Genomic DNA, 26,282 nt, shown 5'->3' on the forward strand with positions numbered 1-26,282 from the left:
GATGGTCCCATAAAGTTACCTTGCCCCTTGATGTGCACATGGAGATGAATTTCTATTACCTGTCGAGAAAGGCACGAAATAGTCACTTTTCTTAAAGTTGCCACTCTCATCCAGGAAGTGACCAGGGTCAAAGACTTCTGGGTTAGGGAATTCTTTGTCATCGTGCAGTACAGATGTCAGAGATGTTATTACGGTTGTGCCCTGCAATGAACAGCACAGGTTAACGGGGTGTGGAGACAGTCATGGAGCTGGCAGGAATGGTGGACGTCACTTTACTCTTTTGATCTGTAAGCAAGAAAGCCAGGGTCAAAGAAGAGCAGTGACATTTCCAACCAGACAGAGTATGTGATGAACAGGGATAACTTTAAGGCTGGTGGCAGTGATCTGGTGAAAGTGTCTTCCAACAGCACATGAAGTGCTGAGTAATAAGCACTTGGGTGTCAACGGTTCTGAATCTGTCCTGCTTGTCACCAAGCTAGGATACTAGTGTCTGTCCTGCTTCCTGCTCTATTTCATCACTCCAGTTTTAGCACCTCATCTTTATCATGCTTTAAAATGGAAACCTTTGCTGGCTCTCGAAATGTGTAGAGTATCTGTGAACATAGAGCATGGTCATAGGATGTTTTAAAACAGAGGTCTTAGCCAAATAGAGAATTTCTTTTTTGGTATGAAGATGAGTATACTAGAAACTATTGAATGCTGGGTAAGCAGGTGGTATGGAAGTTAAGGCAGCTGGATCCCACATGACTGACTGCCCACGAGACCCAGATCCAGTGGCTTGAAAAGCATGCCAGGCATGGTACATATGTGCCCAAAACCCCAAGAGGAGAATGGAGGAGAAGGGATTGCAGTGTGGCCTTCCCCATAGGGGGTTGATTTCTCACTTTCTCTCTCTCTCTCTGTCTTTGGTGAGTGAGTGCACACAACCTATAAACAAAAGGAAAAAGAAAAAACAACCCAAAAAACAAAACACAAGACTATTTATTGTACATTGCCATGTAGTTTGTTTCTCTCCATTAAAAATGTGGGGGACAGCCAGCAGGTGGCATGGAGGTTAAGGCGGCTGGATCCCACAAGATTGACTTTGTGGTTCAAGTCCCGGACCTGGCAGCTTCTAAAATGTGCCAGGCATGTGTGCGTGTGTGCCCAAAATCCCCAGAGGAGAGGAGAAAAGGGGATTGCAGCATGGTCATTCCCCTTGGGCGTGATTTCGTTCAAGACTCTGGGTCTGGACATGAACCACACAGTCAGGCATGTGGGACGCTGCCACTTTAACCAACACACCTAACGGTTGGTCCCAGGTTATATTATTTTAAATTTTATTGGTAATATGTTTTGGGTTCAAGTAGAATGGAGTAGCTTGGAGCATACCAACTAGAAAGTCTAAACTCCTTTCAGAAGTCATTGTGAAACTGCTGAAACAAAAGTTGGTCTCAAGACGCATAGTTGGGAGAACCTCAGAGAGGTCAGCTGATGGCTGTGGTACCTTTTTGGCTGTGTTCTTGTCCAATTCTGTATCGAGGCAGAAAGTATTACATCAGCCTAACTACCTAATAAGGGAGGAAAGAACCCTTTCTGGAAGGAGATAAACATCATTGAAACTACATTTTTAATATGTAATAATTTTCATTTAATAAAAAAAATTAGACATTCTAAAATTACAAAAAGAAGAGTGGAGGGACCAGCAGATGGTGTAAAGTTTCTGTCGTTGGACTCTTGCGTAGTCGATTGTGGTTTGAGTCCCAGACCTGGTGGCTTGGAACTCACACTGGGTGCGTGTGCATGCATGCCCAAAATCCTGACGGGAGAATGAAGGAGAAGGGATTGTGGCGTGGCCATCCCCCCCCAGGGGGAGTGCTTTCTCACTTTCTGTCTCTTGTCTCTCTTTATCTCTCTGGCAAGTGCATGCACCCTGCAGCAAAAATCCCTCTCTAAAAAAAGAATGGAGGATAGGAAGGCAATACAAACAGACCCAAAATGAGAAATGAGTCCCTCCTCATTTTATGAGACCAGCTTTGCCTTGCAATCTGAGAAAAATATCTCAAGGAAGAAAAATTATAGGGCAGTCTCTCACAAATATAAATATAAACATCCTTAATAACCCATAAAAGATCAAATCTAGTTGTATGTATATATATAACATACGCATATCTAGTGAAGGAAAGGGAGCCAAACTACCTGACCATGTAAATAGATGCAGAAACCATTTAATAAAGTTATGCCCATATTTAAATGACAAAACATCATACAAAAATATAAGAAGGCAAACATCTCTCATGTGGTAAAAAAAAAAATCTGCCAAAATGTACATAAAGCATCACACTCATGTCTGGCCAAGGTGGCATATATATAGCACCACCACTTGGGAGGCTGGAAGCCACATGGGAAGCATGGATTTGGTTCCCAAGGCAAGTCGAACACACCAGGCATGTTGTGTGGACCTGTAATCCTATGTAGTTGGGAAGTGGGGCAGGAAGGCTATGATAGAGCAAGACCCTGTCAAAAATACTCATCTCTCTCTCCCTTCTTTCTCACTCTCTCTCTCATAAAGGAAAAACACACAGGCATCAGGCTCAACAGCACAACGCTAACTTTCTACTCCCTGCTAGAGAGTAAACATGAAAAAGGGTGCCACTTCCACCACTTTCATTCAATACTATCCTGGAACTCCTCATCTGTGTAATAATAAAATAAGGAGAAAGTAAGGTCATAAGAATTGGAAAAGAAGAAACAAGACAAATATTAACCCAGACAGGAGGGTAGTGAACATAAGAAATTCCAAATGAACCTACACACAAATTATTAGCAATGGCCAGTAGATTTAGCAAAACGACATGCAAGGTCATCAAAATTAAAAGTGTAATCATATTTTGTATACCAGGAACAAAAATTTAAAAAGCATTTTTAAAATTATAAAATTTATACTGGCATCAAAGTAATTATCAGCCAGCCGTGGTGGTACAGCACTCTGAGATGCTGAGGCCACAGGGGATGGTCCTGGTTTTACAACCTGAGGGCCTCCCTGGACACATCAGGAGGTGTGTACAATTGTGTGTGCAACTGTGATCCTGACTGACTGAGGCTGGGATTGGATCATGATGTAAAAACCCTGTGGTGGGAGACTGGCAGGTGCCGTGGTGGTCAACGTCCTGGACTCCCACATAGCAGACCATGGTTCGAGTTCTGGATCTGGCAGCTTGCTTTTTCACTTTCGCTTTTTCCTTGTCTCTGGTCAAATTAAAAATAAATAAGTAAATAAATTAAAATAAATAATTATTTTTTAAAAATCCCCAAAACCCCATTGGGGTAGCTGTCTCTCTCTGTCTCTATCACTGTCTGAATGAAATAAATAAGCATTTAAAAATAATTATTTATTTAACCTAATTTATTTATTACTGTTTTTCAATTTTACCAGCGAGAGAGGGAGAGTGAGAAAGCAAGCTACCAGGTCTGGGACTTGAACCGCAGTTGGCCATGTGGAAGTGTAGTACCTTAATTACCATACCATCTGCTGGCCCCAATAAATAAACTTTTAACAAAATATGTTAATTACCACAGGGAAAACTAACAAAAGACATGTAAGTCCCTGTACTGAAAATAAAAGACAGTTGAAAAAAAGAGTTGAGGAACCAGTAGATGAAGTAATGGCTACGTCACTGGAATCCCATATAGTCAACCGTGGTTCAAGTCCCAGATCCAGTGGCTTAAACTCATGCTGGGCATGTGTGCATGCATGCCCAAGATCCCGAGAGGAGAATGGAGGAGAAGGAATTGCGGCGTGACCATACCCTCAGGCGGTGATTTCTCGCTTTCTGTCTCTGTGTCTCTGTTTTTCTGGCAAGTGCATGCACCCTATAGCAAAAACCTCTCCAAAAAAAAAAAAAGGAGTTGAAACAAATTGAGAACATTACAATATTCACTAATTAGAATATTCCAGATGTCAATTGTTTCCAAATTGATCTGTAGATTTGAAGGAATCCTGAAGAAATTCCAGGAGAGGGTTTTGAAAAATTAACAAATACCAAAGTGTATCAAACATATGTAGCCAAGAGTAGCCACAGCAATCTCGAAGAGGCAGAATAAATTTGGAAGCCCTACACTGCCAGATATCAAGAACTGTCATAAAGACTTAGAGCCCCATACTAAAGACAGTACATAGCCCATCACCTGCCACACATCATTTCTGTTCTTGTCTTGTCTTGTGTGAACAGAGAATTAGAATCATACTGTGAATTTGGGAACTTCAAGAGCCCTGAGGTGCATATGAAGGAAACAGTCTTACCTTGGGAATGAAGTAGTTTCTGAATTTAATGTCACAGGTCACTGCATGGGGCAGGCTGGTGGGAATGAGGTCAATGAATCGCTGGACCTCATGTATCATGGCATCCGTGTAGGGCATGTGACTCCTGTCCTGCCTGCAGGGGCTCCGGTGTCTGCCGATCACATGGTGGATCTCTTCCTGGACTTTAGCTGACAAGACACAAATAAGAGCTGATGGAAAGGAGGAAGATGACACATTTGTCATAGCCATTCAGAGTTACAGGAAGCATGATAAGGGTGTTTATAATCATAACCCCAAATGCCCAAACGGATTGTAAACGTGACCTATGTGCCTAGGGCACACCTAGACATGTGAACGGAATGGCCATAATATAGATATGTGTGGCGCTCCTACAAGCCAGATACTAAACTGCTTGTGTGCCCACCTCCATATTAAGCATACATAACTATTACAAATAGAAATGATGAAGTGTTTCAAAATGAAAATGGTTATAGCATAATTAACTCAAGAATTATCAGGCCACTCAGTGGTGTGGTGATTAAGGTGGCTAGATCCCATCCATCCATGCTTGACTGTATTTTAAGACCACCTGGACCCGGTGGCTTGAAAAGTATACCAGATGTGTGTGTGCATGCCCAAAATTCTTTTTTTTTTTTTTTTTTGAGAGGTTTTTGCTATAGGACACGTCTGCTTGCCAGAAAGACAGAGAGACAGAGAGACAGAAAGCAAGAAATCACCCCCCAGGGGAAATGGCCACACTGAAATCCCTTCTCCTCCATTCTCCTCTCGGGATCTTGGGCACACATGCACACATGCTGGTGTGAGTTTAAAGTCACTGGGTCTGGGACTCGAACCATGGTTGACTACATGTGAGTCCAGCGACATAGCCATTGGACCAACTGTTGGTCCCCATCAGGTTCTAAAATTCCACGACCCTGTTTCTTAGGATGGATGTTAGTTTTCATTCACTCTGTTGGACACTTCTAGAGGATTTTCTATCTAGATGGCAGAAATGTAGGTCTCCGGCCAGCCCTGGAGCGCAGCAGTAAGTGTTGGTTGAGAGAGAGCCTACATGGCCAACTGCAGTTTGAATCCTGACATCAGCAGCTTAAAAAACATGCTGAGTGCCCAAGATCTTGAGAGAAATGGAGGAACCAAGGATTGCAGGGTGGTCATATTCCCTATTAGAGGGTGTGCATTCACTCTCTCTCTTGTTCTCTCTCTAATGAGTGCACATTTTTTGCAAAAAAAAAAAAAAAAAAAAGACCTTTCCTTTAGATCTGGGCATTCTCCAGTATAACTCTCGTTGCTAGTCTTAGGATCCAGGACGGTGAAAAGAGCTGAGTCGCAGCCAGCAGGTGGTGTGGTGGTTAAGCACTGGAGTCCCAGATCTGGTGGTATGTATTCTCACTCTTTCTTTCTCTCTCTCTGGTGAGCACACATGCCCTGTAGCAAATTAACAAAACAAAACAAAACAAAACAATGATAATGATAAATAAAATTAAATAAATAATCCTTTAAAAAAAACCTGAGTCTCTTAATTCAAGAAATGTATCCTGTCAGCTCTCTCCCTCTTACCATGTTTTGGCATAGTGTCCCTGGCTACAGGGCCTCTTAGGTACAGTTTCTTTAGAGAGTAAACCTCTTTCTGAGAGAGGAAAATAGCTCTTTGCTCAAAGGAATTGAGAGGAAACCTGCGAGGGTCCTATTTTCAGTCTCAATTTCCTTGAAATTATTTGACACCAATATTTCCAACTACTGAGCTCTAGAGGGATGTTAGAGCAGGCTGGCCTTTCTGCATGAATGGATCTTCTGACAGTGAGGTTAGAGCCTCACCCTTTCTGCTTAGTTTGTTCTGACCCCTCTGCTGTGTTTCAGAAATGTGTTGAGAACCTACTGACTGCTTTCACCATTGCTCTTTTCCCATTTTAAAAGGACTAATTGTCATTTGCAATTACTAGGTTATCGGAAAAGTCCCGACACATTCTTGTGTAAAAATTATGTCATGACTTTTCCAACTACCCAACACATTACAATTATTTCAATGGGATCTCAAAACAGGAAATGACAGTATATGCTTCTAACTTGGCATGCATAACTGGAACTAATTTCTAAAATATAGTTCATAAAAGATAAAATTACTGAATGAAAGAAAAGCTTTTATCTGAGAAAATATGTTTGCTAGAAGCATATTTCTAGAAAATTCCTTTAGGTACATCATCTAAGATAGCAATACCTTTGAAATGAATATAACCTTTTTTTAAAATTGCCCAGAGACCATATGTGCTCATCAGAGAGAGAGAGACAGAGAGAGGGAAGGGAGAAAGCTCCCCTCAGTGGGACACTGTCACACCACAACCCCTTCTCTTCCAGTTCTGTATTTTGGGAATTTGGGCATACATGCACACATGCCTGGCATGTTTTTCAAGCCACCAGGGCCAGAATTTGAACCATGGTCAGCCATGTGGAATCCAGTTTCCTTAAACATTAGGCTATGGGTCAGCCCAAACTAGCCTAAGAAGACTTCTTAGTTGTAGAAATTTTTCCTGGCCACCTCACTACATTTCTAGAATTTCTATTTATGCTCTGATAAGGAGAGTTTTCATTGTCTGTACCCAGCATCCTAACACTGCATTTTCAGAATAAAGGAAGATTTCTTCAAAAATATACCTACCATTTAAGGTACCTTCTTGCTAAGGAAACCAACATGCAAACTTTGACCAGTCCATGCACCGACTGCTGCCCGCTGCAGATCACCTCCCTGTGGGGTGCAGACATGCACCAGAGCTCTACTGCTTTGCTACCGCCCACACTGCCCTTCACTTCTCTCAGCCACCCTCCCTATTGTGCAACATGGTCCAATTCTTATCCCTTCATTCAACTTGGACACATTTCAGCTGTGTCACAGATTTCCAACAATGAAGTGTCTCTAAGAGAAAGAAGATGGAGGACGTTGGCAGTGTCTTACCGAATTTCTATTCTGAAGTTCACTTTGCTCACCATCCGTGGTCATACCTGTAACCTCTGGGTGCTTTAGCAGGAGCAGGAGGGCATATCTTAGTGTGGTGCTTATTGACTCTGTCCCAGCTCCAAATATATCAGACACAGTGATTAACAAGTTTTCAAGAGTAAATTCAGACTGTGGTTTGTTCTTTTCCTAGGAATGAGTTGATGTAATTATTTGACAAATTAATCTCCCATGGAATTTAATGACAATAAATTACAAAATAGAGTATTGTTATAAAAATAAGCCAGCATAGACACTGCAGCCTGTAGTACAAGACAAGGCTGTGCCAGCAGATGCTGTGGAGGTTAAGAGGGATCCCACGTGGCCAATTGTGTGGTTTGAGTCCCAGACCTTGCAGCTTGGAAATCATGCAGGGCATGTGTGTGTGTGTGCTCAAGATCCCCAAGGAAGAATGGACAAGAAGGTATTGTGGTGTGGCAATCCTCTCTGGGGGATAGTTTCTCACTTCTCTCTCTCTGTCCATGTCTTTCTCTTTTTGGCAAGCATACATGCCCTATAGCAAATACTAAAAGAAAAGAAAAGGCTACTGTGTGGTGTGCTAGACTGCATGCTAGTTGACCCACTCTTCATTTCCTGCCCTTCACCTCTTGCTTGCCTCAAAATCCATCCACCAGCCTGTGTGCAGCTAGGTGATACATGCAGTGTACTTCTTACCAGTGAGGTAACAACTAAAGCCTGCTAGTACCACTTCCTCTCTTTCCTTTTATTTTTAACTCAAAATGCAGAGATGAAGGTATAGGTAAAGCAGACACTGAGACAGCAGGATACAAGCAAGGAGATGAATGCGTCTCAGAGAATTTTGGTAAAGGAAGCCAATTGAGTTTGCGATGTCTCAGGGCTACTGGCAAACCATAGACTCTTGCACATAAGCTAAGTAAGCTCATCATTTTAAAAGTCATTAGCTGTTTTCTCTTATTTGTAGACAAACCCAATTTTAATTTATAGTAATAGGTATATAGTGGCCATATCATGGAAGACGTAATAAGCTTAAATAAAGAATACATAGCTCTGGGACAGCTGGTAGTATACTGTTTAAGGCAGCTGAATCCCACATGGAGGACTATGCAGTTCAAGTCCCATACCCTGCAGATTAAAAAAAACAAGCAAGGTGCATGTGTATGAGTTAATGCTCAACATCTCATGAAGAGAATGGAAAAGAAGGGACTGCAATGTGGCCATCCTCCTGGGAAGGTGCTTTCCCACTTGCCCTCTGTATCTCTCTCTGGTGAATGCACACAGCATATCAAAAACAAACTATAACAAATACAATTATTTTCTGATTAAAAATTTGGTTGAAGAACCAGCAGACGGTGTAATGGTTACCTAGCTGGACTCCCTCAGAGTCGACTGTGGTTTGCATCTCAGACCCAGTGTCTTAAACTTGCACTGAGTGCATGTACATTCATGCCCAAAATCTCGAAAGGATAAGGGATTGTGGTGTGGCCACTTTCCTGGGAAGTGATTTCTCACTTGCTGTCTTTTTGGTGTGAGCACATGTGCCCTATAACAAAAAGTTCCTCTCTAAAAGAAAAAAATGGTTGAGCTCAGAATTACCCACGGACTCATGAGGTTGGAATTGTGCAAAAGCCAATATGGCAGCACATTGTTAAATTATTTATTTAATTTTATTTATTCATTTATTTATTTTAATTTGACCAGAGAGAGACACAGAGGGGGGAGGGGGAGTGAGAAAGGAAGCCACCAGGCCTGGGACTCAAATCATGGTCGGCCATGTGGGAGTGTCCAGTGCTTTAACCACCATGCCTCCTGCTGGTCCCCTACAGCACATTGTAAAATAGATCCCAGAAAAAGTGGGTTCACCAAAGGAAGATGAAACTGGCCACTATGATGCTCCAGATGTCAGGAAATATGCAATTTGGTTTAGGATACAAGTGCAAGAATGAACAGGAATATACAAATTGATGAGGCTCTACAAACATGAAGTCAGTTTGAGTGTCAACTGCCCAGAAGGATAAAAAAGAGCTGGGGCCAGTACATGGCATAGTGGTTAATGCGCTTGACTCCCACATGGTCAAGCACAAGTCGCATCCTGGACCTAGTGGCTTGCTCTCTCACTGTCCACCCTCACCTCTCTCTCACTGTGTTGCTGTGGTCAAATTAAAACATGATAATAATGAATACAATTTAAAAAAATAGAGAACAGGGTTCAGCGTGTCATGGTGGTTGAGGTGCTGGGCATTCCCATATGGCTGAACACAGTTTTAGTGGACCTGGAGGCTTGGCTTCTCACTTGCCCTTTCTCTCTCTCTCTGGTGAATTAAAATAATTATACTAACAATAAATAAATAAAAATTTTAAAAGGGGCCAGTAGGTGGCATGGTGGTTAAGGATGCTGGACTCCCATGGCCTACTGTGGTTTGAGTCCTGGACCTGACCTGGTGGCTTGCTTTCTCACTTTCCCTCTCTCTCTCTTTCTCTCCCTATTCCTCTCTGATCAAATTTTTAAAAAATGGATAAGATTAAATAAAATAATTAAAAATAATAAAATTTAAAAAAACAGAGTAAGGGAAATGCAGATGATGAGGATATATGATTGGCTTCATAGAGCATTCATAAACTGAAAATCAGGATAAAGAAAGAACTCCTTAAGAACAGTTAAGATCAGGGCCAGCTGGTGGCATGGTGGTTTGGGTGCTAGACTCCCACATGGACAACCGTGGTCTGAATCCTATACCTGGTGGTTCACTTTCTCACTTTGCTTCTCTTTCTCTGGTGATCAAACTTAAACATAATAACAATAATTTTTAAAGATATTTTTATTCATTTATTTTGTTATTATTATTTATGTTTTAATTTTACTAGATAAAGACAGAGAAAGAGAGAGGGAAAGTTAGAAAAAAGCAGCCAGGTCTAGGATTCAAACCCCAGTTGGCCATGTGAGTGTCTAGCACTCTAACCATCACACCACCTGCCAGCCTTACAATAATATTTATTTATTTATTTATTTTTAGAGTTTTTTTTGCTATAGGGTGTGTGCACTTGCCGGAGAGACAGAGAAAGACAGAGAGATAGAAAGCGAGAAATCATCCCCCAGGGAGAATGGCCATGCCACAATCCCTTCTCCTCCATTCTCCTCTTGGAGATTTTGGGCACGCATGCACATGTGCCCTGCATGAGTTTTAAGCCACCAGGTCTGAGACTCAAACCACGATGACTACATGAGAGTTCAGTAACATAACCATTATACCATCTGTTGGTCCCCAAAATAATAATTTTTTTAAAAAGAAAAGTTAACATTGATGTAGGACTGAAGGGATCCTATGATACATAAATGGCAGGAAAAGGTTAACTTTAAGTATTGACTAAAGGATATCATATATAGATAAAGATTTTTATAGTATATTATATGTAATATGTATATTATGTATTACTCTGATTTGAGTGTTGTGTTTCCACCAAATTTAATGCTGTAATTTGACACCCAGTGGGGCAATGTTGTGAGGTGGGCATTGTGGGAGACATTTTGGACATGGTGAAAGATCGCTCATGAAAAGATGAAGGCCACCTCTCATGAAAAGATGAAGGTCACCTCTCTTTCTCCCTCTCTTTCTCTCCAGTTGCCCACTTTGCTTTATACGTCTCTCAGTCATGTTATGCCAGAGGTAGCTCCAGAGACTGGACAGATGCTAACCCCATTCCAGCCCCAAGAATTATGAGCCAAATAAACCTCTCTTATTTATAAATTACCCAGTCTTAAGTATTTCTGTTATAGCAACACTATAAAGGTCTAAGACAGAAAACTGGCATCAAGATGGGGTGTTTCTGTTCAGATACCTGGAGGATCAGGCTAGAAAAGATTAAATGCAGTGAGGGCAACTCTGTTGGAGGTCAGAAGAAAAGAGAAGCCAACATTGGACCTTCTCAGAGATCGGTGGAGTGGTCCTGGCCAGAGTGCTGACAGAGAAATATGGATAGTAAAGGCCATTCTGAGGAGGCCTCAGATGGACATGGCAACTTATTGGGAGCTGGAGGAAAGTGTCTATGTCTGTGTCCTAAGGCTCTGTGGAGGGTCAATCTTAATTTCAGTAGAAGTGCACATCTGGCTGAAGAAATTACTAAACAACAAAGCACTCAGGCTGCTTCAGGGTTATATCTAACTGAATATACTGAGATGAGAGTGGGAAAAAATTACTTAAAGACAGAATATAAAACTAAAATGAAAGTACAACAGAAAAATTGGTAAAATTCTTAGCCCGGCTATATGGTTGAGAATGAAAGAGCATTTCCAGAACAAAAAATTGAAGGTGTAACCCAGTGACTAGTAACTAACCATTGCCCCTGAACTGGGAGACAGATAACTGGATACTGAGTATCACAATTTATCAAAAAGAAAATGAGGAGAAGAAACATTACACTAGGTTAGAAATTTCCAAATCAAATTGACAAACTGCCAGAAGCTTAGTGTGGACAGGCTTGAAAGTTAAAAATTCCAGGTACCCCCCAGTATAGAGGATACCTACACTCCTTTGAGATTTTTTGCAGGACTTCAACTAGGTACTCATAGTGATTATCAACAAAACAAAACAAACAAATAAGCAAAAAACCTGCCTTCGTGCATCTGGCAGAGGAATCGATCACCTTGATTTGAAAAACAAAGACATAACAAAAAAAGAGAAATGCAGACCAATTTCCCTGATGAATATAGACACAGAAATCTTCAACAACATGCTAGCAAACAAAATCCAACAATACATTAAAAAGATTTTTTATCATGACCAGGTAGGAGTCATTCCAGGCATGCAAAGATGGTTAAATGTTCACAAAACAATAAACATTACATATCACATAACACAAGGAAAACTAGCAGTCATATGATTATAAATTGATGCAAAAAAAGGAGTTTGATAAAGTATAACATAATTTCACGATTAAAAACTGTTAATCAAATAGATATAGAGGTACATTTTTTGACATAATAAAGGCCATACATGACAAACTCACTGCCATCATCAAACTGAGCAAAAAAAAAAAAAAAAATTGAAGGTTTTCTTAAAGCGTAGTAAGACAGGATGAATACTCATATTTCCAAAGGAAGTATATGAATGGCCAAAAAGCACCTGAAAAGATGTGTAACAATATCAACCATCCAGGAAATGCAAATCAAAGCTTCAGTGAGACCACTTCACACCATTAAGGTGGATATAATCAAACCTAAAGATAATGACAAGTGTGGATATGGATACGGAGAAACTGAAACCTTCATACACTGTTGGTGGGAATATAAAATAATGCAACTCCTTTTCTGGCTATGTTTCCTTCTAAGAGTTTTCTAGTTTTTGCTCTTTTGTTTATCTTGTATTCAATTTTATTGAAAAAGGAGAGAAGAGGAAACGGAGAAAGCAAGACACTAGGCAACATTTGGGAGTCCAACACCTTAACCACCATGTCACCTGCTGGCTCCTCTTTTGTTTGTTTTGATCAATCACATTTCCTCAAGAGATGAAACAAAAAGGTCCAATATAACACAACAATTATACTCCTAGGTATATACCCACAAAAATAAACACATAAGTGCACACAAAAACTTGGACACAAATGTTCATAGAAGCATTATTTATAATAGCCAAAAATTAAAGTGAGATGTTTCTTAGTAAATAAGTAAATAAATAAAATGTGCTATATTCATATAATGGACTATTACTCATTCTTGAAAAGGAATGATGTATTCATACATGATGAAGAACCTTGAAAAGATGCTAATTGAAAAAAGACAATATGGAAGGCCACATTTTAAACATTCTGTTTCTATGACCAGTCCACAGTAAGAAGATCTACAAAAACAAAACACAGATTAGTAACTCCCCAGGGCTGGAATGTTTGGGGAGAAATGAGAGATAACTACTAAAGGGTTTCTTTTGAGGATGATGAACAAGCTCTGAAGTTGATGGTGATGATGGTTTCACAACTGCGTGAAGAATACTAAAAATGACTGAATTGTGCACTTCCAGTGGTGCAGTGGTATGATGTATTAATTTTATCTCAATATATCTGTTACTAATAGTAACAATAATAAGCTAATCTTAATACAAGAGTGAGATCCAGAAAATAATGAATTTTTTTCTTTTTAATTATTGCTCTAGGGCATCTGCATGCATCAGAGAGACAGAGGACAGAGAGAGAGAAGGAAAGTGAGAAATCACTCCCTGGTGAGATGGCTGTGCTACAATCCCTTCTTCTCCATTTTCCTCTTGGAATTTCGGGCATGCACACACATGTGCCCAATGAGTTTCTCAAGTCACTGAGTCCAGAACTCAAACTGGTCAGCCATGTGGGATCCAGCTGCCTTAACCACCCTACCACCATCTGACCCATAATATTGTTTTTAAGTGCAATATTCATGAAGTAGCTATTTGAAATCGAAATACTAAGAGGCTTCAATACCTTAAGCAAAAGACTCCAATTGTGTGCAAAAGATGGAGAACTCATGTAGGTTCATTATTGGAAAGTGTCCACACATTTAATTAGATTCTCAAATAAATAGGTCTCCCCCAGAAAGGGATAAGGATCATTGCCTTAGCAGAGAAGAAGGCAAAGAATATAAGTAATCTGCATCTTCAAATCATTTCATCTTCTGACTTCATTCCACCACAGCACACGACTTGAGAACACAGCTTGGATGTCATGGATACGTCTTTAAATGGTATCTCTTGTGGCTTCTTCAACTTCTTAAGCACCTGTTAATTGGTTTCTCACATCTTTTCAGTGCTAAAAAGTGCTCAAATAAAATAATAGTGGTCTCAGAAAAATGAGTTCTCATCTCCACAGTTAACTTCTTTCCGTGTTTTCTGGAGTTGACCTCAACCTATTTCAGCAAGAACTTTATACCCATAAGAACGTCCTCATGGTATCGCAATTATCCTTCTCACACAATTGTTTTCCATGGAGGCATTTTATTTGTATGTGTGTATTACATCCCTAGAAAAGGGATCCCAGGATTTTCCCTCCAGTATATTTCTATGTTGATTCTTCGTGGTCTGTGATGCCAGTTCAGGTTGCCTTTGAAATGAAACCGAACTGAAGGGATAGGAGCAGATATGCCATTTCTTTAGATGTTTGCATTGCACATCAAATCGGAGGGTGACCACTCCACACATGCTCATCCTGCCTGAGTGGTTCACAAACATTTTTCCATGCCTGTGGTCACTGATGATTTCAAATTCGTCAATGTAACCATGCCTCATCATCACGGTTAGAAACCAGACGACTTTGGAGCCCAGCCTAATAACCTGGCATTGGCCTTTCCTTTTGTCTTGATGATTCTTTTTTGTTTTGTTTTGAAGATTTTTGCCATGGGGTGTGTGTACTTGCCAGAGAGGAGACAGAGGGAGACAGTGAGAGAGAAAGTGAGAAATCACTCCCTGGGAGGATGGCCACGCCAAAGTCCCTTCTCTCTTCTACTCCTGGGATTTCGGGCATACTCGCGCACATGCCCTGTGTGATTTTTAAGCTGCCAGATCCAGGACTCAAACCACTATTGACCGTGTGGGAGTCCAGTGTGAGAACCACTACACCACCAACTGGCCCCTGGATGACGCTCTTGAGAGCATCAGGCAGGACACTCATGTGCACCATTATGGGGGCACGGAAAGATGGCAGAAAGAACAGGGTTTTTGGTTCATTTTACTTACTTATTTTTTAATCAATTTTTTGCTATAGGATGCAAAAAACAGAGTCAGGGCTGAGAAAGAGAGAGAGAGAAAGTGAAAAATCATCACCCTCAGGGGGAATGGGCATACCACAATCCCCTCTCTTCCATTCTCCTCTCAAGATTTTGGGCATGCATGCACATGTGCCCGATGTATTTTTCAGGTCACCAGTTTGAGACTCAAGCCATAGAGCTGGCAATATTGGATCTAACACCTTAACCACCATGCCACTTGCTGGCCCCAGTACACAGTTTTTGACTTGACTCTTCCATCATTTAAATGAATAATCCAAGTCTTTTCCTCCTTGGTTAAACTTCTCTCATAGGATAAGCCCCTATAATTTGGCTCCCATCTAAAGCTATTCACTATAAAACTCCGCAGACACAAAGTCTCATACCATTCAAATACTCCAAATACTTCTCAAGGATATTTTCCACTTCCCAATTTGATCTGTTCCATTTCTTCTAAAATGTTGCTTCTACTTTGATTCCATGGTACCCCCTAATTGACTCTCTTCCTACATCCCTGACAATATGATAAGACAGACAACACTGACTTTATTTTAGACTCATTTGTATTTCAATCACCCAGACTCTCATCAAGGCCAAATCTGAAGAAATAAAAAATCTCCAACTAGTCCTTGAGCTCTATTCTCGTCATATAGATTGCTCTAACGGACTCACAAAGAATAATTTTCCCTCATAATTATCGGAACTTATGTTTTTCCTAGCTCCTCTTTACTGTTCAGATCAGAACCTTCCAGGTCAATGTTCATGCTCACAGGTTACTTGACAGACACCAATCTACACTTCCTAGTCTGTCGAAATTCCTTTCTGTTTTACACTCAGTTAAAATTTCCCTTGTCCTCCCACCTGAAGTTTTTACCATCACACACTTCTGAACCTCTGTGTGCATGTTGAACCCATTTGAAATCCCCTCTCCTGTCCCTCACTGCATATATTTCAAGAGCTGCTCAAACTTCAGAACATGAAGGAAGCCCACCTTGGTCAGATCTTGGCTTCTCATTCTTTCATATATTGACTATAAATAATTATTTCCATCTTCATTCTATGACTCAATTCTTTGTATTTTTAAATTTATTTGTAATTGTTCCTATTTCACCTGAGGTGTACTTTCTGCCCTCCTCAAGCTAGATTATTAGGACCTAAATAACAGTCATATTTAACAATTTAATTTTTTCTGTGATGCTAAGTGTAGATCCATACATACAAGAGGTATTTAAAGTGTTTATCAAACATTTCTTGCCTGGCCATTTGAACATCGCTAGTAGCTACAGAAAGAACCTATGAACCATAACACAAAATGCACATGCAATTGAATAACTGAGCTGTTAACACTTTACCTGTTCCATTTTGATCAGGAAACAATCGATGAAGTCCCGAGGATTGTTAATATCCAGGGACACTTGGTGTTCTTTTACTCTCTCCAAAATGTAATTTCTTATATAAGAAATATTTTTAAGTAATTTTGTATGACTCCCTGGGGAATAATCTATGAGCACAGGGAAATTAGAGCAGATCTAAAAGACAAAAAAAAAATTAAATAAAAGTATTTAATAAAGATGTGTGTGTGTACCTTATATCATATATGCTAAGTCCAGATTCAAAACTTTAGCTTTAGAAATTAAAAAACAAACAAAAAAAAGGTGCTCACTATCTTGAAGAGAACATTTTTACTGTACACATATATTAATTTTCTATGCTTATAGAAATATTTGAGGAAGATAACTCTGACTAGAGGATGAGAGAGATGATAATTATTTCCCATAACCATACGTCATTTTTAGAGATAAAAAAATTCATATCAGTTGGGACAGAAAACGAGGTTTCCTCTTAGGATCCTATGCCACTCATCACGGGCAGAGGCTAGAGAACTGTAAGAGGTGGTTATTGTGGCTGGAAGATGTAACTTGCCCAGAGAAGGACTTTGAAAGAGACCCTGATGCCTGATGGTACCCTTCTGAAACTCAAACAATTCTGCAGAAATGTCTGCCTTGTGTTATAATTGCAGTGTGTAAAATTCCTGTTTTTAAAGAGTTTGCCTACAGCTGATTTGCACACCTGAAATCCTTGTGTTCTGCAAGTTGTGGAGCTGGAATTGAAATGTTTTACTCTTAACCATGGCTTCAATTTAACATTTGGTGCTTCTTGGATTGAGTTTAACATGTTGAGGCTTTCCAATTTCATTTGTGGTAAAGGCTCTAGCATTTTCTATTTCTATGCAAATTTCTCAAAGCAGAATTGTTTGTATGGTCCTCTTCTGCCCTCACAGAAGGCAGAATTTCTTTCAAGTGTAACTGAGGCATCAGTTGTTCTTTGGCTGTGGCCCTTAAACCATGATTATTAATTTTCTAAGTTTATGACTTGGGTTTGCAAATTTTACTTGTTTGTCGCATTGATGTTCCCATGTCGTAATTTTTGGTTTGGTTGTAAAAAAGTTAACCCTGGGCTGAAATTAGTATATAAGTTTTTTTTTTTTTAAACTAGTCCCAGATTTTAAAATTTGTAATAAAATGGAAATCATTGGTTTTGGTTTGAAAAAACAATTCTTTTCAACACTCTGGAAGAGCAAATGGCATGAATTTCTGCTGTTCTAACTCTGTAGGTAAACCCAGAAGTTAAGAGAGTTTCAGTGTTAGTTTTCTGCTGAAGTGTGCAGGGATGGTCTGCTGTTTCTCACTTGTATCAAGGAGTCTTGGAAATAGAATAATTATTTTAGGAGCAAAAGGTTTTGAAAATACCACAGAATTTAATTGACCAGTTTATGGGGAAAGTCATGGAAGTGACTTCTCTAAGGTGGCGTCACTTTCTTGTGGAAAGAATGTAGGGCCCGCCCGTTCAGAATGGAGTAAAATTGTGTTTGTTTACGGGTCCTACACTGGAAGCCCAATTATTTTGTAATCCTAACCCAGTTACCTGGTCACCTAGGATCCTAGGTCAAGCATCAAATGCTCATATTTCACTCAGAATTTCCTGGCAGGCTCGGTGCTCTCATTTTCCCTCATTGATATCCCAAATTAGGATATTTCCACCAAGTAATTTGATGATGTGGTCTCTAAGGGTCGATTAAAGGGAAACTCTTGTGGATAATGGAAGACTTCGACAAAGGCTTGGATGTCCATTGAGAGCTATCACCAAGATGCTGTATGGCTTTGGAGTTTGGAAGAAAACTACTGATCAGGAAGCCAGTGGACTTCAATGTCATCTCTATATTGGGCACTCAGTTCCTTGCGTAATAAAAGGTTCCCTGTATCTTGCCCAGACATTTGCTCTGTGGCACTAAAGTCTGGGCAGGACTGGAGTATCCAAATATCGAATTCACAGTCTGTCCATTAGAATTTGGGACTTGTCAGAGCAAAAAAGCACAAATGGTTTCTTGGGAAGAAAAAGTCTTGGTCTCACCTGTGTCCATGGGGAGCTCAGAATTTTGACATTTTCATTCAACATTTCCAGCAGTTCAAGGAAAGCCTTATCTTTATAATCAAAACCATTCTGGAAAATAATGGAGCAGATCACATTGCAGGGAGCACAGCACAGGACAAAAGTTGGATCACAGGGTGAGGCTAAAGGATTGGAAACATTTGAAAAACACCATTACAATGTACATATAAAAGTATTTGCCTTTGAGATAACAGGAAAAGATCACTTTAGAACCCCAGAAATTCCCTTAAGAGGATAAAGTCAGTATGCATAGAATCAGCTTATCACTTCCACCATAAACTTGAGTTGACCATCACATCGCAGTTAGTTTAATAGTGTTGTTCTCACTATTGCATTTAAATCTACTTTCTTTAAACTACTCTAACCCAAGTTATCTCTTATTTTAAAGAGTAAAACACATTTAAAGAGGTCACTTATATATTTTTTTTAATTTTTTAGTTTTTTGTCATAGGGTGCATGGAGAGGAAGTAAGAAATCACCCCCCAGGGGGATGGGCATCCTACAGCAGTCCCTCTTCCTCCAGTTTTCTCTTAGGATTTGGGGCATGCAAGCACACGTGCCTGACATAATTTTCACACTATCCATTCCAGGATTCAAACTACTCAGTTAGTCATTTGGAATCCAGTGGTTTAACCTCCGTTAAACCAGCTACTGGCTGACTCTAAAGAGGTCACTTTTTTTTTTTTAATTGTTTGCCATAGGGCACATGCACTTGCCAGGGAGAGAGACAGAGAGAGCTGGAGAGAGGGAAAGTGAGAAATCACTCCCTGGGAGAGTCCATGCCACAATCCGCTCTCCTCCATTCTCTTTCTGGGATTTCAGGTGTCCATGCACATGTGCCTGGTGTGATTTTTAGGCCACCAGGCCCAGGACTCAAACCATTGTTGTATGCCATGTGGGAATCAAATACTTTAACCCACCATGCCACCTGCTGGCCCAAACTGAACTGGTTTCTAAGTTTTCTGAGAAAGGTTTATTTTAGCTTGTGTGAGGAAAGTAATTTGGTACACCTAGAGGATTTCTTTGTATGTGTGTCATTCACAGTCAAAATCTGATTTTTAGTCTTTATTTTCACTTCATTTGGAAGAAAAGTTTAAAAACAGGGTAATTTGCACCTAAGCTGAAAATCAGAGTCATAGTGAAAAATGCTTCATAGCTCCACAGGGCTGACAATGAAGAGTAAATAATTATCATAAAATTCTAACACCAGGGTTGGTAGGCGGTGTGGTGGTTAAGAGCACTGGACTTCCACATGGCTGACTGCAGTTCAAGTCCCGGACTTGGCAGCTTGCTTTCTCATTTTATCTCTCTCTCTCTCACTTTGTCCCTTTCTGGTAAAATAAAATAAATGAATAAATAAATAAAGTTCAATAAAATAATGTTAAATTTCTAACCCTAATTCCATTAAGGTAGATAGGTAGAGATAAGCAAAATTGAAATGAACCAACAACTTAGGATAGGGAACAATAATCGTTGAAATCAGGTTGAATGGGTCATTCTATGACTTAGCATTTGTGTACTTTGCAGAATTATGCAAAATACATGGCTCAGAGTAAGTAATGGGTGATTAATCAATGGTGATAGTTTTTAAATTGTACCATATTTAGTAGAAAACTAATGATAAGACTTCACATCATTACTGGTGGAAAATACATGGACCACCCTTGGGAGAAAACCCCAGACATGTCAGCGAGGCTGACTATACAAACTAAGGACCAAGTTAACAAAAACACGTCAGTTGGTTCAGCTTTGTAAGAGTGTAAGGTTATTTTCACTGTGAAACACTTAACAAATATTTCACAGTTATACTTGTGGAACAGGTAACCCACAGTTACACTACAGGAGAAACCTTGCCCTTTAATGCTTTAAGAACATAAAACTCAGAGTGGATGATGATGCAGTGGCAAAACAAGATGCTCTGGTTCTGAGTTCTTACCCAGAGACCTCCATGAGTACATCAGGCATGCCAGTGCCCATGAACAGGCGCTGGCTAAGGCTGGGGTGAATTGCTGCATCAAGACCTTGCCAAGGGTGCTCTCTCTGTCTCTGTTTCTCTTGTTCATGGAATAAGCTTTTACAGAAGAAAAAATCAAATGAAGCCTCTTCCTTTATCTACCTTCATGATGTAATGAATTGAAAACAAAGAAACAAAGCTGGACAGACTGGGATAAGTGGCCTTCATGCCCCCCTTCGTATGCACCGTCATGCCTGTACACGCACACCAGAGATACGCAATGGCTCCCTTGGCTCTCTGCTTCAAAATCTCCCTCCTCCACAGGAGAACTGACAACCATCCCCCATAAAGAAAGACGTGTCTGCCCCTGAAATGTTTCAAGATCGTCATTAGAAAAGAGGGCAGTCTGTCAAGGTCAGTGACACAGAGTGAAGAGTTACCTACCCTGGGTTTTTCTCAACTCTTTCACAAGGCGTTGGGCTTCCTCTTGAACACGCTCCTCAATGCTCTTCTTCCCCATACCGAAATTCCGCAGAGTCATGAGAGAAAAGCGCCGAGTCTCCTTCCACAGTTTCCCATTGCTGAAGACGACTCCTACGGGAAGGGGAAACAGAAACTAGGAGATCCCAGGCAAGGAAGAGGAGGGTGACAGGAGGCAGCCACACCAATAGGTAAGCTCTGCTTCTGGAGCTTTTTATGTTTCTGTTTTACATGCCTCCACTCCCATCGCCACTGCCCAACACATGCACATGTACAAATATGCATATATTTACCAAATCCCTTATTAGCTCTGTTAATTAAGGGGAAAAAACCTCTTCCAGAAAACTCTTCTGCATGATCATTCAGGGCTTCCTTTATTGCTTCATATCCATGCAACACCACTGTCGGCTTCATGCCAAAATATGCAGTGAACACAGGGCCATAGACTTTGGATAACTGAGAATAAAAAACAAATAATACCAAAAAATTCTCTATTTTATGTACATATTTTGTGTAATTCAGACTGATATTACTTGTACTTTTTAATTTTTACTCTGCCATACACAGCTTCAAATATTTCTAAATTTTATTAAGAAATATTGTGATAATTAGCATAGCTGCACTTTGGATGGCTTGTGGTATGCCATGCAATAGCTCAGACAGTTCATACAAAATACTGCAATTAACCCACATGTCAACACATCATGTGTGTGTGTGTGTGTGTGTCTATGCATGTATATATTTGCACTGTTTTACAAATAAAGGAAGTGAAGTCAGAGAATTAAAATATTATTTGAAGTGTACCGTGGTTAATAAATAGAAGATCCTAATTTGAATCCAATGCTTTATGATTCTCCAGTGCCACCCACCTCTGGACCAATACCCAGCTGGTGCTTCAGGATCGCCAGTGGAGCTTTTTCAGAGGGTTTTTGATTCAGTAGTCCAGTGATGCATACTAGAAAGCTATACATATATTTTTTTGAGAGGTTTTTGCTATAGGGCTCGTGCGCTCCCCAGACAGACAGAGAGAGACAGAGAGACAGAAAGTGAGAAATCACCCCCCAGGGGGTATGGCCACGCCACAATCCCTTCTCCTTCATTCTCCTCTCGGGATCTTGGGCACACACGCACACGCACCCAGCATGTTTTAAGCCACTAGGTTTGGGACGCGAACCACAGTTGACTACGCAGAAGTCCAGCGACATAGCCGTTATGCTAACTGCTGGTCCCTAGAAAGCTACATATATATATTTTTTCTTTTTTTGGAGAGGTTTTTGCTATAGGGCGCGTGCGCTCACCAGAGAGACAGAGACAGACATAGAGACAGAAAGTGAGAAATCACCCCCCAGGGGGTATGGCCACGCCACAATCCCTTCTCCTTCATTCTCCTCTCGGGATCTTGGGCACACACGCACACGCACCCAGCATGTTTTAAGCCACTAGGTTTGGGACGCGAACCACAGTTGACTACGCAGAAGTCCAGCGACATAGCCATCACGCGAACTGCTGGTCCCTAGAAAGCTATATTTTTAAGAGTGACACCAGGTCAGTCATACTCACCCTGGTTTGAGACTACTGGTTTTACTATCATGTAAAAGAATGAATACCAAAGAGACAATGCTAAAAATTGCAGCCTCTCATGGAAGACCAATCTCTTCCACCCTGAAGCATCCATAGTCCCCAGAGAGCAGCTTTGCACAGAATCCAAAAGGATTCTGTTATCACCCAGTGGGCTCTGAATGATTAATTCTTTCTTGCACTCATTTTTGCTGTCCCCGTCCCCCAATCCATAGCTATTTCATTTTTAAAAACAACTTTATTGGGACCAGCAGGTGGCGTAGTGGTTAGGGCGCTGGGCACCCACATTGCTGACTGCAGTTCAAATTCATGCCGGGTACGTCTGTGTGCACATGTGTGTCCAGAATCTCGGGAGGAGAGTAGAGGAGAAGGAATTGTAGCATGGCCATCAGTCGTGTGGAATGATTTCTCACTTTCCCTCTCACTGCCTCTCTCTCTTTCTCTCTGGAGAGTGCATGGGTCCCATGGAAACAAAACAAAACAAAATCCAAAACAGTTTTATTGAGGTATCAACAAAGAAAAATTATGAATGTATATTTATGGTATAAAATGTGATATTTTGACACATGTATACATTGAAAAATGATTATCACAACTAAGCGAATTAACATATATCACTTCATATTTTTAGTTCACATCTTTTGAAACAAACGTTTTTGTGGAGCCTGTAGATGCAATGGTGGTTGGGGCACTGGTCGACAGTGGTTTCCGTCCCAGACCTGGAAGCTTACTTCTTCAATTTTGCACTCTCTCTCCATCTATCTCTGGTCAACTTGAAAATAATAACAATATAGAAAGAATTAAGTAAAGAATTCTTTTTAAAAACCCACATTTTTGAGTATGGTAGAATGTTTGGTATCTGCCCCCTTACATTTCATTGTTATTACCATGCTCACCATGCTGTACGTTAGGTCTGCAAGAGTTACTTACATTACAACGGAAGATTTGTACCCTGTGACAACTATCTCCCCTTCTTCCCCACACTTCATCTCTGATAACTGGCATTCTAGTTTTTGTTATAATGAATTCGACCTTTTTGTTCGTTTGTTTATATTCTGTGTGCAAATAAAACCACGCAGTATATGTCTTTCTGTGTGGCTTATTTCACTCATAATGATTAAATGCCCTCCAGGTCCAGCCATGTTGTTGCAAATGGCAGAATTTCTCAAGGAATTTCTACTTTCTCAAGGCTGAATAATATTCTATTTTTAAAATAAGTGCATATTTATGTGTGTGTGTCTGCATCATATGTTTTACCAATTCATCCACTGAAGTATTTGTAGGTTGTTTCCATATATTGGCTATTGTGAATAATCTGCAATAAACATGGGAATGCAAACATTTCTTCAGCTATACACACAGAAGTGGGAATGCTAAATGGTACAGTACTTCTCAGTTTTGTTTTCTGAGAAACCTCCATATCGTTTTCCATAATGGCTGTGCTGATTTACATCCCCACCAGCAGTGTGCAATAGTTGCCTTTTCTCCATGTTGTTGCTGACACTTGTCACCTTTTGACTTTTTATGATATTGGTCCTAATGGATGAAAGTGATATCTCATCGTGGCTTTGATTTGCATTTCTCTGATGATTAGTGATGTGGGACATATTTTCATATATTCATTGGCTATATGCATATCTTCTATAAAATATAATCAGGTTATTCTTTTGTTTTGTTTTGTTTGTTTTTGGCATAGAGTTGCTTGAATTCCTCATATATATTAGATATTAACTCCTTATTAGATATTTGGTATATAAATGTTTTCTCTCATTTTATAGGTTGATTTTCATTTTCTTAGAGAAGTTTAAAGATAGTTTTCTTTGCTGTGAAGAAACTTTTTAGTTTGATGTAGTCCAACTTTAGTTTTGCCTTTGTTGCCTGTATTTTTGGTGTCAGATTTTAAAAAGTATTGCCAAGATCAAGATAAAGGAGCTTTCCCCCTTTTCTTTTTTATGGTTCCAGGTTTTACATTTAAGTCTCTAAACCATCTGAATTGAGTTTTGTGTATAGTTTAAGAAAAGGACTCAATTTCTTGTCTTTCTTTCTTTCTCTTTCTTTCTTTCTCTTTCTTTCTTTCTTTCTTTCTTTCTTTCTTTCTTTCTTTCTTTCTTTCTTCTTTCTTTCTTTCTCTTTCTTTTTTTCTTGGTATGTGTATATTCAGTTTTCCTACTATCATTAATCAAAGAATTTATTCTTTCCCCATGTATATACTCGGCACTTATATGGAATATAGTTGCCTGTGTATGTGTGAGTTTGTTTCTGGGTTCTCTGTTCTGCCCCATAAATCTCTGAGTCTGTTTTTACATATGCATGTACATACTGTTTTGATTATTGTAACTTTGTAATATAGCTTGAAATTAGGTAGTGTGATGCCTCTAGACTTTTTCCTGGTTAATTTCGCTTTGGCTATTCTGGATCTTTTGTGATTTCATACAAATTTTAGGATTTTTTTTTCTATTTGGATGAAAAATTCCATTGGATTTTTGACGAGAATTGCCTTAAATTTGTAGATCATTTTGGGTAGTATGGGCATTTTACCAATACTAATTATTCTAGTCATTGAAGTTATCTTTCCATTTATATGTGTTTTATTTTTTTAAATTTACTGTGGGCACATGAACTCACTGGAGAGAAGCAGAAAGAGAGAGAAAGAGGAAAAGTGAGAAAGTGAGAAAGGATTCCTTGTAGAGATGGCCAAACTGCAATCCATTCTTTTTCATTTGTTCTTTTAGGATTTTGAGTGCACATGCATTCATATGTCTTTCAAATCTTTGGTGTCCAGGACTTGAATTGCTGACCATGTGGGATCCAAACACTCTAGCCACTACTTCACCAGCTGGTCCCTTTATTTGTATATTCTACAATTTCTTTCTTTCTTCTTTGTTTGGGAGGGAGGTTTGTTTTTTTATGAAAGGACACATGTGCTCACCAGAAAGAGAGGGAAAGTGAGAAATCATTCCTGTGGGGATTGCCACACCACAATCCCTTTTCCTCTATTCTTCCCTTGATAATTTAGGCATACACACACACACACACACACACACACACACACACACCAGGCATGATTTCCAAGCTGCTGGGCCCAGAATTTGAACAATGCAGTCAACCATGTGTGAATCCAGTGCCTTAACCACCTGCTGGCCCTTCTATAATTTCTTTTTCAAAAATTCTTCTTATTGACACATACTAATTGTACATAGTTATGGATGCACAGTGATGTTTCAATATATGTACGCATTGTGGAGCTGGCCTCATAGCTGTATGGTTAGGGGAGTTGGGTCCCACTTGGCTGACTGCTGTTCAAATTCTGGCCCTAGTAGCTTGAAAGACATGGTGTGTGTGTGTGTGTGTGTGCGCGCATGTATTCCCAAATTCATGACATGTAGGAGAAATAGAGCAAAAGGAAATGTGGTATGTCCATGTGTCACTGGGGAGGGGATGTCTCTCTCTCTCTGTCTCTCCTTGGAAAGCACATACACCCTCTGGTAACTAAAAAATACACATATGCATTGTGTAATGATCGAATCAGGGTAATTAGTATATCCCTCACCTCAAACATAGTTTCTTTGTGATGAGAACATTCAAAATCCCATCTTGAAGCTATTTTACAATATGTAATACATTAATTAACTACAGTTGCCTTACTGTGGAGTAGAGCACCACATTTTATCCCTCCTGTCTGATGATAACTTCAAACCCATTGACTACCTCTCTTTATTCCCTCTATTCTCTATCCTCCCTCTTCTCTGATAATCACTATTCCACTTTGTACCTCAATGAAATCAGCTTTTTTAGATTGTATATTTGAATGAGATCTTGCAATATTTGTCAT

At 39.9% G+C, this 26,282-nt stretch overlaps 1 protein-coding gene across 1 annotated transcript; it reads right to left on the reverse strand.

Moving 5' to 3' along the window:
* On the reverse strand, positions 1 to 26,282 carry LOC102496375 (cytochrome P450 2C19-like). Its single transcript, XM_014587512.2, has 7 exons — positions 26,223 to 26,282; positions 20,837 to 21,008; positions 18,400 to 18,560; positions 16,341 to 16,517; positions 7,298 to 7,439; positions 4,283 to 4,470; positions 1 to 201 (listed from the first exon to the last, which is right to left on the reverse strand). The coding sequence occupies exons 1-7, from the start codon at positions 26,280 to 26,282 to the stop codon at positions 16 to 18; spliced, it is 1,086 nt and encodes a 361-aa protein (XP_014442998.1). The 3' UTR covers positions 1 to 15.

Source organism: Tupaia chinensis, unplaced genomic scaffold (genome assembly GCF_000334495.1).
Source record: "Tupaia chinensis unplaced genomic scaffold, TupChi_1.0 Scaffold000217_1, whole genome shotgun sequence".
Taxonomy (NCBI): domain Eukaryota; kingdom Metazoa; phylum Chordata; class Mammalia; order Scandentia; family Tupaiidae; genus Tupaia; species Tupaia belangeri.

Bases quoted from the DNA above. Each gene is read 5' to 3' on its own strand.
- LOC102496375 (XM_014587512.2), bottom strand. From the start codon at position 26,282: ATGACAAATATTGCAAGATCTCATTCAAATATACAATCTAAAAAAGCT. The intron at 7,440-16,340 runs GTAAAGTGTTAA...ACTCATTCCTAG, and splicing joins TCCTGATCAAAATGGAACAG to GAAAAGAACAAACCACAGTC. The intron at 4,471-7,297 runs GTATGACCACGG...GTGTCTTGTCAG, and splicing joins AAAGCACCCAGAGGTTACAG to CTAAAGTCCAGGAAGAGATC.